Source organism: Phocoena sinus, chromosome 1, assembly GCF_008692025.1.
Source record: "Phocoena sinus isolate mPhoSin1 chromosome 1, mPhoSin1.pri, whole genome shotgun sequence".
NCBI lineage: Eukaryota > Metazoa > Chordata > Mammalia > Artiodactyla > Phocoenidae > Phocoena > Phocoena sinus.
Genome location: NC_045763.1, coordinates 171,689,287 through 171,705,502, shown reverse-complemented (window position 1 = coordinate 171,705,502; position 16,216 = coordinate 171,689,287). Strand labels below are relative to the sequence as shown.

The following is a 16,216-nucleotide window of genomic DNA, read 5'->3' as shown; positions in this document are numbered from 1 at the left end:
GCTTATTTCTTAATTCTATGATAAATTTGAACATAGGACGGTGAGAAAATATTGTACTTTATTCATTTACGAAGATTCTTCTGGAGTTTCATGAAAATATGTTTGCCTCATCTTATTTAAACATTTTGATAGATGTTATACTCTGTAAGATAAGCTTCATATAAAGTGGGCTGCCCAAAACTGGAAGCATAGAAAATGGCCTGGTCTTTGACAATGGTGCTTTACGATGTCTATTCTTTCTTACTTATGAGGGGTTTCACACTTAGCAAGGTCTTGGCACGTTTTGAAAACCCTATGTATTTGCCTCCCAAGACCACAATGTTTCATCTCTGTGAAGGAAATCTGAGGGTTTCCTGCTGATCTCCCAGAGCATTTTTTCTTTTCTTCTCTTTTCTTTTTCTGTTAATATTTGCTATCTGCCAGTCATTTTTATCAATGCTGGGGAGAGTCAGGGCAGCCAAGTAATATCTCTCAGACATAACTCGGTTAATTCTGTGTTTCACAGATCTTCACTAAGATTTTTAAAAAATATTTTAAAATAAAATAATGGAATGAACCGTCATTGGAAAAAGTCAAAACTAAAGAATCATATGAAGGAAAAAGTAAAAGTGCCCCCTCTCCCTACAGGTTGCTTTATGAGTAAGTTGCAGAGTATTCCCTTGTCCCAATATGTCTCCTCTCTATATTTACAATATTCCAGAATGTTTTACACAAATTGAATCACATTTACACACTTTCCAGAGCATCTCTTGCCTAACACTTTTGGTGTATGATATTCTCACTTGTATTGTGGTTTGCAGTTGCGAGGTGGTAGGGTTTGGGACCTGAATCCCAGTGTGGTGGATATTATGGGCTGTAACCCACTACTACTCTTACTTTTTTATGTTCAGTTCTCATCTCTGCAGTATTATAACAGAGAAATCTCCCCCAACATAAGGATCATCCTATTTTTGTATCTCCCATAGAATGTCAGGCTAAAGAAATGCCAGGGCTAAAGAAAGCTCTCAGGAGATACAAGGTAAACTGAATTAAGTTGTGTTATGGGCCAGAGGAGGCCAACCCTGAAAAATCACCACTAAGTTATAGTGCATGTGATGTATATGTATAACTCTATGTATCTAGACAGGTCTACCCAGAAATTTAATTTTCTTTTTCCTCAAAGAGCCAATAGTATCACATCGACATATGTGACATGTCTAATTTTATCTGAGCCTCATCCCCATGAGGTGTAGAGGGACACATTTAATATTCCCATTTAATGGATTTGGAAATCATGCAAAGAGAGATTCACGTATTTACTGGAGGTAACACAAATTAACCGTGGTATGAAAACTGGTCTCCGATATCTCTTATACTTGGTTCGTGGCTACATTGCATTTTTTGCACTTAACCATTTTCATATATATGTTTAAGCCCCAAGTGAAGAAAAATGACAAGGCAGATAAGAAAATTAATGTTAACATATTAACCAGATAATCTAAGTATCTGTTATACTTTTTTTCTGAAGTTCTTACCGTCACGGTGAAAGCGTGCACAACAGAGAAGTTCAACGTCGGGTCATCGGTTCTCTCTTGGTAGACCACACGGTACTGGGAGATAATGCCATTGGGCGATTCTGGCTTCGTCCAATTCAGTAGAACTGAATGAGCACCAGTGGCCTGAGCCCAGGGCGCTGGCAAATCTTGAGGTGGGGCTTCTAGAGTCCGTGCTGATGACCACAGACTCTCCACGGTGCCCCTGGAGTTATGGGCTCTGACCCGATATTCATAGAGCGTGAAAGGCCTCAAAGTATCTGCATTGTCAATAAATTCAAGAGCTCCTTCTGACCAGACAAACAAAAGGGATTCCTCTTCAAGGCCAGCAGGACGTCTGGAAGGAAACCAGCAAAACAATCAGTGACACGGCACACTTCAAAAGAAGGTTTGTAGACGGAGTAAGAAATTGCTTTTTAGAAGAAATTTTTACAAACTCAATTTTTCAACAGTCCCATTAATGAAATGAACATGTTAAGTCTAATAACAGGAAATTGCTTTAGAGCTCTTTAAAGGGTAAAAGTCAAATGTATTTCCTATGGCTTCTCCAAAACCTAGTAAAATGCAGAGTATGCTCAAAAAATTCTTTCAACTACCTAAGAAAGTGATTGTTTAGGCCCCTCTTTAGATTTTATTGATGTTAAAACTAGGGCCCATGAAGTAAGTCACACAGAGAAAGTAACTGAATCACTTTGCTGTATACTTGACACTAACACAATGGTGTAAATCAACTATACTTCACTCCTCCCCTTCCTCCCTGCAAACCTCCCCCACAAGTCCCATGCAAACTCTTTTGGCACTTAACATATAGAGCATTAAACATCTAAGTAAGAGAAATGGAATTGTCAGTCGCTGGAATGACCCCAGATAGCTAATATTTCATTTGGAACAGACATTTGCTCATCTGGGTGTAAAATCATGATGGAGACCTGACCAGAACTGGAAGTTCCTGAGGAATCCTGGTTGGTCTCTTTCTGTGTTCCCAACATCTGAGCCCAGTAGGTTTTATAGTTTTTCTTTCAATGGAAGTAGAGTTGATTTACAATGCTGTATTAGTTTCTGGTGTACAGCAAAGTGATTCAGTTATACATGTAGATACATTCTTTTGTATATTCATTTCTATTATGGTTTATCTGAGGGTATTGAATAGAGTTCCCTGTGTCATACAGTAGGACCTTGTTGCTTATCTATTCTATATATATTAGTTGGCATCTACTAACACCAAAATTCCAGTCAAAAAATTTTTTTGAGTGAATGGCCAAAAGGCATATAATTCCATGGCTTTTCTGCATCTTTGCCTCGTCTCTATCAACTCTTCTTTTCTACAAGGGTAAGTATTCTAGGTTGGGGAAGAATGTACCCAAGGGATGACCCTTTCCTCTTTCAGCTTCATCTCTAGTGGAGAAGAGACTGATGAATAAATCGGTGCTTTCCAGGCTGTTAGGAGTATTTAATTAACACACTCTTCAGATGCTGGCATATTCACATGCTGCCATATCAGATTAACCATCGAAACGGAAAGGGTTATTAAGACAAAGTAAATGACAGTACCTTTCACGAAAAGTCAGGCTATTTAAAATCTTTGGCTTTGGGAATCTGATGATCCTCAAGTTGATAAGTCACTATGACCCAGGTATGAGCAATGACAGTCTACCTGCTGGAGGCTATGGAGGCTTCACAGATACTCCCTGTGACTTGCAATTATGGTTAGTCAACCCACCACATTATTCCTTGCTACCATGCCTGGGCCAGACTCTGCACTCAGTGTAGGTTTGCAGGGTTTGGCCTTTGTACTTGCTGCAGATACCAGGTACCAGATGTGTCACTGGGAGGGATCCACTCTAATGAGGACCACAGGGCTCACAGCCAAGTATTCCTCTCAGTCAGTTTTTTAAAAGGTGTTTGCTGGGAACATAATATAGCAGGCAAACATATGAACTTCTATGGGTAAATAAAACTTTCTATTTTGTCTGGCTTCAAACTTTCTATGACAAGTCAATGAACTTTATTAAATTCTCATGAATTCCCACATTGAGGTGTAGCCATGGTTGTCATAAAACTGACATTCTATTAAAAAAAGAAAAAGAAAAAAAAACAAGAAGAAAAAAAGAAAAAAAACATAAAAACACACATACACACACACAACTGACAATTCTTTAAAAAACTGCCTGAGAGTGTGAATTTTAAAAATCTATACTATGTAAGAGATTAAGTATTATGTTAGCCCCAAGTTTATCCACCAAAACAATTAAAGGATGCAGCTGGGTTAAGTACTTCTTATCACGACTGAATATTTAATTAATATTACAGTGAGGTAAACAGTCCATTTGTGGTATTAACAACAACAACAACAAAAGAACATTTTTATGTCTAAATGAACTTTGAACAGAAGATGTTGAGTAGATGACAATTACTCCTAATTTATTTAAGATGTAGGCTTCAACTGTGTTTAACTGGAAGTGCTTCCTCCTGAACAGTCTATGTTTAGGGAAATCACATTTTCAGTTCTCTCTGAAGAGTCAAATGATTAGTTCTTCTAGACTTAAGTTCATTGGGGAGATACTTCAATAATGCACTTTTCCAACTAGAGTTAATTTAATGTTGCTTAACACTTAAGAAGAAAACAAAAATAATTATTAAACTAGGAACTATATATTTTAAAGGGCATTCATACTTCTGTTGTTTTCATGTGGTATAACCTTTTAAAGAACTCCCTACTCTCTTGGAATGCCAGAAGTTCTCAGTGCTTATCTTCAAAAGTAATTAAAACAAAATCCTATAATTCAGTGTATTTCCCATAACAATTTAACATTATGAAACTGCCAACCTTATCTTATGAAGAATATTAAGAATACTCTTAATTTAAATAAATAGCCAGAAACACCTGTAGTCAGAGGACATGGATTGTAAGCCTTGGCCTTGACACATCATTAAATGACCTTGGGCAAACTCACCTGTGTCCTCTAGTGTTCATTTCACTTCGTAAACTGGAGTCAATGATCTTATAGTGTATAATGTCTAGAATTTTGGTAAGAATTAAGTCAAGTAATGCACATGAAAATCACTGGGTCAAATGTAATACACAATACAAAGGAAGTTATCATAGAAATGATGTCTAAAGCTGTAAGAGGGTGTGGAGAAAAGGGAACCCTCCTACACTGTTGGTGGGAATGTAAATTGGTACAGCCACTATGGAGGACAGTATGGAGGTTCCTTAAAAAACTAAAAATAGAGCTAACATAGGATCCAGCAATCCCACTCCTGGGCATATATCTGGAAAAGATGAAAACTCTAATTCGAAAAGATACATGCACTCCAATGTTCACTGCAGCCCTATTTACAATAGCCAAGACAGGGAAGCAACCTAAATGTCCATTGACAGATGAATGGTTAAAGAAGATGTGGTACATATATGCAATGGAATATTACTTAGCCATAAACAAGAATGAAATGATGCTATTTGCAGCAACATGGATGGACCTAGAGATTATCATACCAAGCGAAGTAAGTCAGAAAGAAAGACAAATACTCTGTGACATCACTTATATGTGGAATCTAAAACATGACACAAATGAATTTATTTACAAACAGAAACAGACTCACTGACACAGAAAACAAACTAATGGTTACCAAAGAGGAAAGGTTGGGGGAGGGATAAATTAGGAGTTTGGGATAAACAGAAACACACTAATATATATATATATATATATATATATATATATATATATATATATATGTAACTGAATTCCTTTGCTGTACACTGGAAACTAACATAAAATCATTAATCAACTATACTTCAATTAAAAAAAAGAAACGATGTCCAAAGCCTGTATTTAGGAAGACAAATCCAGCAGTTGTGTAAAGGCTGCATTGAACAGGGAGTGACAGCAGTCACACAATGAAAAGGTCATCTCAACAGTCCACATGAGAATAAATGTGGATCCTGAACTAGGTCGATGGTAGAGGAAATGGAAACATAGGTAACTTAAAAAATGCTTTGGGAAGGTTGAATCATCCAGCTTTCCTGAGTGGATAGCTGTTCTGGTGTTGAGGAAAGAGATTCAAATACCCTTCAAAAATGTTAGGACTTAATTGCATTTAAAACTCTTCCGTGATTCACCATAGAACTGGCCTGTGCTGACCATTGCAGATTCACCTTCTGAGATTTCTATTCCCATTTTACATTCTGGTCAAAATCCAGTAGAAAGTCTTTCCCTTGCTTCTCTCTCAAATAGGGTTACAATATCCTTCTATGTGCTTAGTCTTTTCTTTATGGACTCATTTGTCACAGTGTATTGTAATAGGCTTTTCTTTTTTATATCTCTCCTACTATACTACAAGTTCCCTGAAGTCAAAGACTGCATCTTATTTTTGAAGCAATGACTGGATGACTGACTGGTTGACAAGAATAATCCAAGATTTTGGTTCCAACAAGAACCAGAAAAATGTTCTCATTATTAAGTTATTGTCTCTCAGCTCTAAACCTACCCTTCTATATTTGGCTTTATGACAGTGGGGCTGGGACTCTGCCCTCTACATTCCTGCTTTACTAGCTGATTCTATATTGGGATCTGCCAATAGGGGGCGCCAGAGGGTGATTAGAGAACTGAAAGGAAAAGGGAAGGGGCTCCTTCCTATTTGCTTCCTGTTTGCTTGCTGATTACATGAGCTTCTCTGCAACAAGGATTCTTCACCTTATAAGCAGTAGATCCTTCTCCCTTAGGAGCAGATGATTCAAATATGACATTTTTCTGCCACAAAAGCCAGCTTCATCTCATGCCTCCTCCTACAGACACCTGCACCAGCTGACAGGTGCCCCCTCCTTGGCTGTCTGGGTCCCAGCATCACAGGTGCTCCCCTCTAAGTTTCTAAGTTTTAATAATTCAAGCCGTTTCTCTTTGTTGCCTCAGTCCTAAGGGTATTAGCTCTTTCCTGCAGTTGCCACCTCTATGATATCTTCGAGTTCTCTTTCATCCTTTCAGTTACCTAGTTAACAAATTTACAATCAGGTAGTAATTATTTATATTAAATGCTTTCTATTAAAATAACTGGTGTGGGGCTTCCCTGGTGGTGCAGTGGTTGAGAGTCCGCCTGCCGATGCAGGGGACACGGGTTCGTGCCCCGGTCCGGGTAGATCCCACATGCCGTGGAGCGTCTGGGCCCGTGAGCCATGGCCGCTGAGCCTGCGCGTCCGCAGCCTGTGCTCCGCAATGGGAGAGGCCACAACAGTGAGAGGCCCGCGTACCGCAAAAAAAAATAAACAAATAAATAAATAAAATAAAATAACTGGTGTGGTTTCTCTTTCCTGAGCAGACCTTGATTGCTACAGAAAATGAGGATGATGTTCACAGAAAGGGGGGAAATAGGAAAATTGTAAAGAGGGTAATGATAGATTTGCATCTGGACTCACTGAATTTATCATTTTGTCTTTATCACACCATATTACATATTGATTGTAAAAAGTAATTAGAAAATAAAGATGAGCAAAAACACAAGAATCATCCATAACCTATCTCTGAGATAAGCACCGTTAACTTTCTTTTGGTGTTTAACATTCCAGACATTTTTCATGCACATATAAATGTAAAAAAAATTCCATGTATTTAAAGAAAAACAGAATCATACTAGGTGTACTGTCATGCAATCTGCTTCTTTGATTATCACGAACCTCTTTCCTTGTCCTTAAATATACATATACAACTGCCAGATTTGTCTTCCCCAAGCATGGCTGTGGATGGTCCATCTTGGATAACTTTCTATTTTTTATTGTGCTTTACGTTTAACACAGTACTTTCACATACATGATTTCATTTAATTCCTATGAAATTCTAGAGGTTAATTATTTTCTATGTTTATCAGCCTAACTTACGTAAAAGTGAAAGCTTAGGGAACATAGTGACTTGCCCAAGGTCACATAACTTGTAAGTGGCAGACCTAGGACCTGGAAGCCATATCTTCTGACTACAAATGCCACGCTTTGTCCATTCTGTCACACTGCTTCTCTATTTTACTCCAAATCTTCAATGGCTCTCATTGTTTCCAAATCAAAACCCTAAACTCCTCAGCCTAGTATTTAAAGTCTTCCAAAATCTACTGTCAAGCCGACCTTCTCAATTCTCCCTACAAATAGCAAAGTCTCCAGCCAAGCCTGACCACGGAACCCTATGCCTTCAGTGTTGGGAATTTTGCTTATTCCAGTCATTTTATTCACCTGTGATGTCTTTGCCATCAGTCTTTGCTTGCTAATATTTTATCTACCACAAAGGAAACAGAATGCACAGTCCTGAAATGGATGAGATGACACATGGGAATTTTGTATAGGTGGCCTTTCAAATCAGTAAATTGTAAAATAATGTTGACAAACTTGATAGCTTAAAAAAAATAACGAGTGCCTAATTGATACAAAAAGAGACATGAAGTGAGAGTGTTTGGGAAGTACACTCACCAATCAAGAGAGCTTTTGGTTGCAACCTGTAGAGTCCTTGTCACATCAGCCAGAGAAGCTTAAGCCTGCACAGTTGGAAAAGCAAGGTTTCCTGGGAGGTTTCCTAGCTCTGTCTAACCACTCTTACAGATAGATGGGGTCTTCAAATTATTTTTGTACAACACTTTTACTCCTGCTTTTTAAAAACCTTGCAACTTAGCCATTATTTTAAAAAATTGCTTTGTAAAGGCTTTAAATATTTATCCATTCATTGAACAAATTGATTCAGTGTTCACTATTCTTTCCTCCATCTCAGATCTTCCTTCTAAGGTTACTCTCTTTCATCCTGAAATACACTTGTTAGAAGTTCACTGAATGATATTCTCTTTGAGGTAAATGCATGAGTCTATTGAAGGTAAATTTTCTCCATGTTATTTTATATAAGTATAATTAAAGACTGAATTCCGATTATTAAAAGTTAATTTTTCTGAGAAAAAAACCCCACAAGTGTCTAGATTTCCTGTCTCATTCCTTAAAACAAAATCAGTCTATTAATGTAAGATCAGAAACCATAAAACTCCTGGAAGAAACGTTAGGCAGTGAGCTCCTGGACATTGCTCTTGGCAATAGCTTTTTGGATCTAACTCCAAAAGCAATGGCAACAAAAGCAAAAATAAACAAATGGGACTAAATTAAACTAAAAAGGAAGGAAACCATCAATAAAATAAAAAGTCAACCTACTGAATGGGAGAAGATATTTTCAAGTCATATATCTGATAAGGAGTAAATATCCAAAATATATAAAGAACTCATACAGCTCAACAACAGCAAAACAAACAATCCAATTAAAAAATGGCAGAGGGTCTGAATACACATTTTTTACAAAGAAGACATACAGATGGCCAACAGGCACATGAAAAGATGCTCGATATTACTAATCACCAGTGAAATGCAAGTCAAAACCACAATGATATATCATCTCACACCTGTCAGAATGGCTATTATCAAAAGGACAAGAAATAACAAATGTTGGTGAGGATGCGGAGACAAGGGAAACCTTGTGCACTGGTGATAGAAACATTTGGTACAGACACAATGCAAAACAGTATGGAGGGTCCTCAAAAAATTAAAAATAGAACGTCAGCAATTCCACTTCTGGGTATTTATACAAGAAAATATGAAAACACTAATTTGAAAAGATATATGTATCCCTATGTTCATTGCAGCTTTTTACAATAGCCAAGATACAGAAGTAACCTAAGTGTCCATGTATGGATGAATGGATAAAGAAGATGTGGTATATATATAAGGAGTACTACTCAGCCATAAAAAAGAATAAAAATTTGCCATTTATGACAACATGAATGGACCTTGAGGGTATTATGCTAAGTGAAATAAGTCAGAGAAAGACAAATACCATAGGATTTCACTCACATGTGAAATCTAAAAAACAAAACAAATGAAAAAAAGAAAACAAAACCAGACTCACAGATATATGGAATAGACTGGTGGCTAAAAGAGGGGAGGGATTTGAGGGTTGGGCAAAATGGGAAAAGAGGTACAAATTTCTAGATATAAAAGAAATAAGTGTGTAATGGACAGCATGGTGACTAGGGCCAGTAATATTATGTTGCAAATTTGAAAGTTGCAAAGAAAGTAAAAAAATAGTTGTCATCATAAAGAAAAAAATTTGTAACTGTATATGGTGACAGATGGTAACTAGACTTATTGTGGTGATCATTTTGAAGTGTATACAAATATTGAATCATTATGCTGTACACTTGAAACTAATAATAATGTGTTAATTATACTTCAAGAAAACAAAAAACAAAATCCAATCTATATTTAGATATAAGGAGTAGAGCCAGAAAAGTGCTGGAAGAAATAATTGATGTGTTATGTTTAATATGATCACTAAAAGAATTTCCATAATATATAAAAAGGATAGATAAATTAACAAGAAACAATCTAAAAGAAAATAGTCTAAAGATATATACTATACTATACACACACAAATAGCAAATATATATTAGAAATAAATAAATGAACAGCCTGACTTATAATGACCAAAATTTTAATTAAAACAACAATAATATGCCATTTAAAATACTGAACTAGGGCTTCCCTGGTGGCACAGTGGTTAAGAATCCGCCTGCCAATGCAGAGGACACGGGTTCAATCCCTGGTCTGGGAAGATCCCACATGCCGCGGAGCAACTAAGCCCGTGTGCCACAACTACTGAAGCCTGCGCTCTAGAGCCTGCAAGCCACAACTCTGAAGCCCGCATGCCTAGAGCCCGTGCTCCACAACAATGGAAGCCACCGCAATGAGAAGCCCATGCACCGCAATGAAGAGCAGTCTCCACTCGCCACAACTAGAGGAAGCCTGTGAGCAGCGATGAAGACCTAACGCAGCCATAAATAAATAAACAAACAAATAAATAACTTTATAAAATACTGAACTAGCAAAGATTTGAAAGATTGTTGAGTCCCAGTATTGATTAGAGTTTTCAGAATTAGAAATTCTCATATACCATTTTTAGAAGACAATTTAGCAATCTCCAAAATTTAAAATGCACAAAATTGGATCCTGCACTTCTAGTATTAAGAATAATCTTCCGTATGTTTATTGTAAAGATTTTTTTGGAGAATTGTTTTTGTAATGAAAACTTAGAAATCACTGATTTTTGCCAACAATAGGAGACTGGTTAAATAATACATGATACACATCCATATAATAAAATATTGTTGAGTCATTAAAAGAAATGAGGGGTTTGTGTGTGTGTGTGTGTGTGTGTCCAAATGGCCAAAGAAAATTTGAACAATTCCTTATGTAAGGGAAACTATAAATAGAAAACATCAATGTTACATATATTAAAATTAATAGTAGTTATGTCTATCGATGGGAATTATATACATGGGTAAGTCATAAAAAAGGGATACATAACCTTTGTAATATTCTGTACTGTTAAAAAGTTTTTTTAAAAACATTATTTCTAATTTAAACAGTCATTAAATTTTTATTTTGTAAGGCCAAGTCTCAATGACATCAACTTCATCCATGGAAGTCTTCCATAAATATTCCAGACAGAAAGAATCCCTGTCTCCTGTAAATATTTTGGTAAATATTTATATTTCTCACATTATATTGCTCATTGTTTTGTTTGCTTAGTTTGACTTACATCTCCTACTATAGTAAAAGTCCTTGGTAATAGGGCTCAGATCTTACAGTAGATATGAACATTATCTGTCATCTATTATCCATCTATCTATCTGTATCTATTTATTTATCTATCTATCTATCCATCTTCACATCCATACTGTCTTTCCACGTAGTACAAACTGATTGCATAAAAATTCCTTCACCTTTGAATCAATGCCCTTTCTTCTTAGTTTACTCAATCAGCTTAATTATTCATTCTAAAAAAATATTATTTATGGTACCCTGCTTGGAATGTTCTTCCATATCATCCATCCATTCAAACTATCTCAGATTTTATCCTTCAAAACCTTACTCAGTTTTTCTGAATGCTTAGTTATTTGAATACTTGGAAGGTTCATCACTTATTTTTACTTTTACGGCATTTAGAAGGTGTTTTAATATATTTTTGTCTTTTAATGAACATTGATCCAATCTTTTTCTTTATTTAGAGGCTGCTTTTAAAAATAAAACCCCATGCATTTTTGTCTCTCTTAAAATGGAAGCTCCTAGTGGGAGATCATTTTATTACGTATTTTGTAAAGTCTTAAGAAAAAGAGTTTGTGGATTTTGTAGATGGAAGTTGGATTTTGTGGGTGGATTTTGCCATTTACAAGATTATAGATATAAAATAAAGGGGAAATACTGAAGAATCTTTATTATACAAGCCAAATTTGCTATGAGAAGAAAGCAGATGCCCAAGGTGGCCTTATGTATGCCCTATCAGTAAACAGGTTGCAAAACGCTAACATAAAGGTTGTCCCTATTGTAGGAAATCTCTTTTGTAACTCACGTTGGTCAACAAAGTAGCCTAGATAAAAGATCATGTTAACAGGTGAACTAACCAGAAGCAATCACACGAATAGTCTTGTCCTTACTAGCTTATTTTTTGTTTTGTTTTCTAAAGTCATAAACATCTTACCTGTTTATTAGGGCAGATCCTTTTTAACAGGATGATATCTAGAGGCAACATTTAAACAATAGATGGGAATTACTGAGGGGAAATGATTTGGGGGTTTGGAGAGAGCAGAGACGAACATCTTCAAGATGGGATTGGCAAGTCGGCTTCCCGCAATTTAATGAAAATATCTGCATAGGTCAAACCCCGTCTTTGATTTGAGCTAAATGGATTTCCTTTGGTGGTGATAGAAGAAACAGGAGGCAAATGATGAAACAGAAATTACATGCCCTAACCTCCCCAGAAATACCGTAGGCTTGTGTCTATAACTATACGCAGGGCTCTATGGAGTCCCAGAATGAAAAAGAACTCTGTGTCTACATTCTATTTCTGTCCTTACAAATTCCTGATTTTTTTTTTTGCAGCTATCTAAGAAAAATTTGATATTGTTGTTGTCTAAGCACATTTAAACTTCAGCTGAAATAACTGCCAAGTGATTCATGCCTATGTAGGTGAATATAACGATTGTATCTGGAGCCCCAGCGCACCATTTTCATTTCACTTTAAATAAAAAACAAAATGTATCTATGTCAGTCAGTGCCCTTCTCCTGTACTCAGAGGTATCAAACAGGCTACAATTATGATTGTGAAATGATTGTGTCACATTGGAGGAAGGTTTATTGCTTTTGAGTCTGCTAGGCAGTAACACATTCTGTTTCATATTACTCTTTATATCATTGTTTGGCTGTGACTAGAATAATCAAATGCCATCAAATGCTGTCAAATTCAATTTACAGTATTTTTCATTGAAGCGGGCTTTCTGCATTATATTTCTTGTTTTCCCTCTCTATAGCTGCCATGGAATAGTCACTGTAATCACGAGCATTATTTACAAAACCAACAGAGTGAAGCCTCTTCCTGGTCTATAACAGATACTTTATTTCCCTTTATTCAGAATAGGAATTTGATGTGCTTTTCTCATACAATTAGCATTGAGTAGATGAAAGAAAACTATTCCAAAGATGGGCATTGTAAAGGCTGCACTAATGTGTTTAATGTAAAATGTAAATTCACATTAGCCATTTTTACATGTTCATGTGTATTTGAATCAGAAATATTATTCTTCAAGTTAATGTTTGCTGAGAAGAAAACATTTGGCTTGCTCATTTATGGCAATGTGATTTACAAAACCAGAAATGCAGTAATACTTTCTCCCTTCATAGTTTTCCTTACATTCCCATAGCTAAAGATTGGTCTGAATGAAAGGGTTTCAATATCTGAAGTTGTAAGACGAGCCTAAACTAAGTTTCACGATGTGTCCAGGGCGTAGGACTAAACAAGGGAAGGCATGAGGCTGCAGGAGAGACTAACAAAGAATGCTGAAGTGGGATGAGGATCTGAGAAGAAAATGTGTTGGGCTTTGTATGCCTGATTTAAATAGATGGCTTTTGGAATGGGGTTTTCAGCTGCAAATTTTTTGTCTGCCAGTGTCTGTCTTAGAAAGTGTCTTTTCCATCTCAGTGCTATGATCTGAATGATTGTGTTTCCCCCAAATTCATATGCTGAAATCCTAACTTCCAAGGGGATGGTATTAGGAGGTGGGGCCTTTGGGAGGTGATTAGGTCATGAGGGTGGGGCCCTCATGAATGGGATTAGTGCCCTTATAAAAGAGACTCCACACGGCCCCTGCTGCTTCTGCCATGTGAGGACACAGTGAGAAGATGGCCATCTGTGAGCCAGGAAGTGGGCCCTCACCATACAGTAAATCTGCCAGCACCTTGATCTTGGACTTCCCAGAATCCAGAACTGTGAGAAATTAATGTTTGTTGTTTATAAACCACACAATTTATGGTATTTTTGTTATAACAGCCTGAATAGCAAACTCTCAGTTGAGAGGTTCTCTGGCCCCTTTCCTCTGTTTTTGTTTTACTTTCTCCTTTCCTGCTCTCTCTCTTCCTCCCTCTCCCTCCATCTCTCCCTGTCTGTCTCTTTCTCTCTTTCCTCTTTCTCCTCATTATATATTTGAAGAAAACATTAATTTAAAACTATGTCCATGCTGATCAAATGAAAACTGGATCAAGTAGCACAACACCCTTCAAACCAAAATGCCCATGGAACCACCATCTCTCTCTCTCTCTCTTTCTCTCTTTCTCCCCCTCTCATTCTCACTCTCACTCTCCTCACTTTTTCTCCTTCTCTTCTCCTCCCTTCTCTCTTTTCTTCCTTTTAGGTGGCTACACTTAATTAACTCTGCATATCATGGTGAAAAGAAGCTGCATTAACACCATCTAGCCAGGTGAGTGGAAACCTCAAAACAGAAGGGGAACTGCAAAGTGAAAAGTGTCATCTTTTAAGGATGAGAAAAAGCCTTTCCAATCTCCACATACTAGGTGGTGGGATATAATTAGAATTTTTGTCCTAGACCTGGTTCTTCCTCTGGAATGAGTATGTCTCTTGGTCAATGAACCTCCAGAGGACAGCTCTACCCTTCTATCAAAGGTAAGGCTTCTTGGGCTATGAGGTCTCATCTTTCAAAGAGGGCTCAAACAAAAATGTTACATGGTAGTTGTGGCTTTTTTCCTTGGATAATGTGTAGAAGTTTCCAATACCAATTTTAGTTTCTAGTAGGTGCTTCAAAACACATGAATTCCCATCAAGTCTCTTATGGAAATAGAAAATGTATTTGATTCTACAGTCCTGGAATAGTACACATTCTTAAACAATCAACAATAATAGTAATAGTCAATGTTACCTGTGAATAAAGTAGTTGATGATGACTCCATTTGGTTTTTTAGGTGGCGTCCATTCAACCATTATGCAAGCTGATCCCAGTGCCTTAAGAACAGGAGAATTTAGATCCGTGGGGGCTCCTTCAGCTGTTTTGACAAATATCCTACTGCTAACTCCACAACCTCCTTGAAAAAGAAGAGAAACAAGACCTTTAATAACTTGTCAAGCAGCGAAAAGAATTATATGTGCATATAGAAGGGTACGAATATCATGACAATCATTTTATCTGAAATTTAGTATACACACAAATTTTGTAAACATACTTTAGACTAGTATTTAAATCTCTTCAGGATTTGAATATTTAAATAAGGAATCATTTTTGGGAAATACATTAATTTGGGATTTGGGAAATGGATTTGGAAAATCCATTAATTAACCACATTTTTATACAGACATAGACAATAAAGCTTATGCTTGTCTGAACTGAGGTTTCTCTAATTTACTGCAGTTATTCTAGCCAGAAAGTGAAAATGTGCTTCAATTTCGTAACTGTATATGTGACCTGAACATCATGTATGCTCTTAATAGTATCTTATTTTTGCTAATATTTAAAAATAATGATTGTTCCCTCAACACACAAAAGTCAAACAATGAATTTGAAGGATACTGTTTCTTCACAGCATAGCTTTAGGGACACAGAGAGGCAGAAGTTGATTTTTGCATTTAAATCAAGAAAACCTTAATTTAAAGCTATTTCTATGTGGATTAGCTGAAGAGTGGATCAGGGAAAGCAATATTCTTCAAACAAAATGTCTGAGTCTGGTTTGTAGAGACAAGTGGGCAAACTGACTCAATTTCAGGGAAGAAGCATAGCAAAATCGCTGACCCCCTAGTCCTAACCAACTCTATGGGAAATAGTACTCATTTGGAAACAGAAGTTCCTAAGGACAGGAGTTTCATGTTGAGTATAAGGTTGGTAAATTTCTTTTTATCTAAGGTGAAGCAACTTGTTTTGAGTTATACTTCTTCTCTCTTAGCAGTTGGGTGTTATATATTATATAACACCTGGAGGTATATAGGAAGTGAGAGAAGCTCTTCCTTAAGACCACACAGATAGATGACGACTTCACTGACCACTAGCCTAAGCCATGAAACTCAAGGTGACAGGTTAGGTACACGAGACAGGTATCAGGGAAGCACTGTAAAATATGTTGATTCATTTGAGTGTAACTCAACTTCTAAATAATGTCTCCCTTCCTACTCTCCCACCCCTAAATAAAACTGAAATAGAACCAAGGTGAGTACATTTCCTGTGAGATTTTTGTAATGCCTATTTTGTTTTATATTACCAATGATTACTGTATGTGCTCTAGGTGTTTTTCTTTTAAAGGGCCTTATAAAACAAGACTTTGGGGCTTCCCTGGTGGCACAGTG

At 36.7% G+C, this 16,216-nt stretch overlaps 1 protein-coding gene across 1 annotated transcript in view; it reads right to left on the bottom strand.

Moving 5' to 3' along the window:
* USH2A (usherin) overlaps positions 1–16,216 on the bottom strand; it is an 815,986-nt gene that overhangs the window by 129,236 nt on the left and 670,534 nt on the right. Inside the window, 2 exon segments of the mRNA XM_032639255.1 lie at positions 1,515–1,869; positions 14,805–14,967. Coding sequence (XP_032495146.1) covers positions 1,515–1,869; positions 14,805–14,967 — 518 coding nt within the window.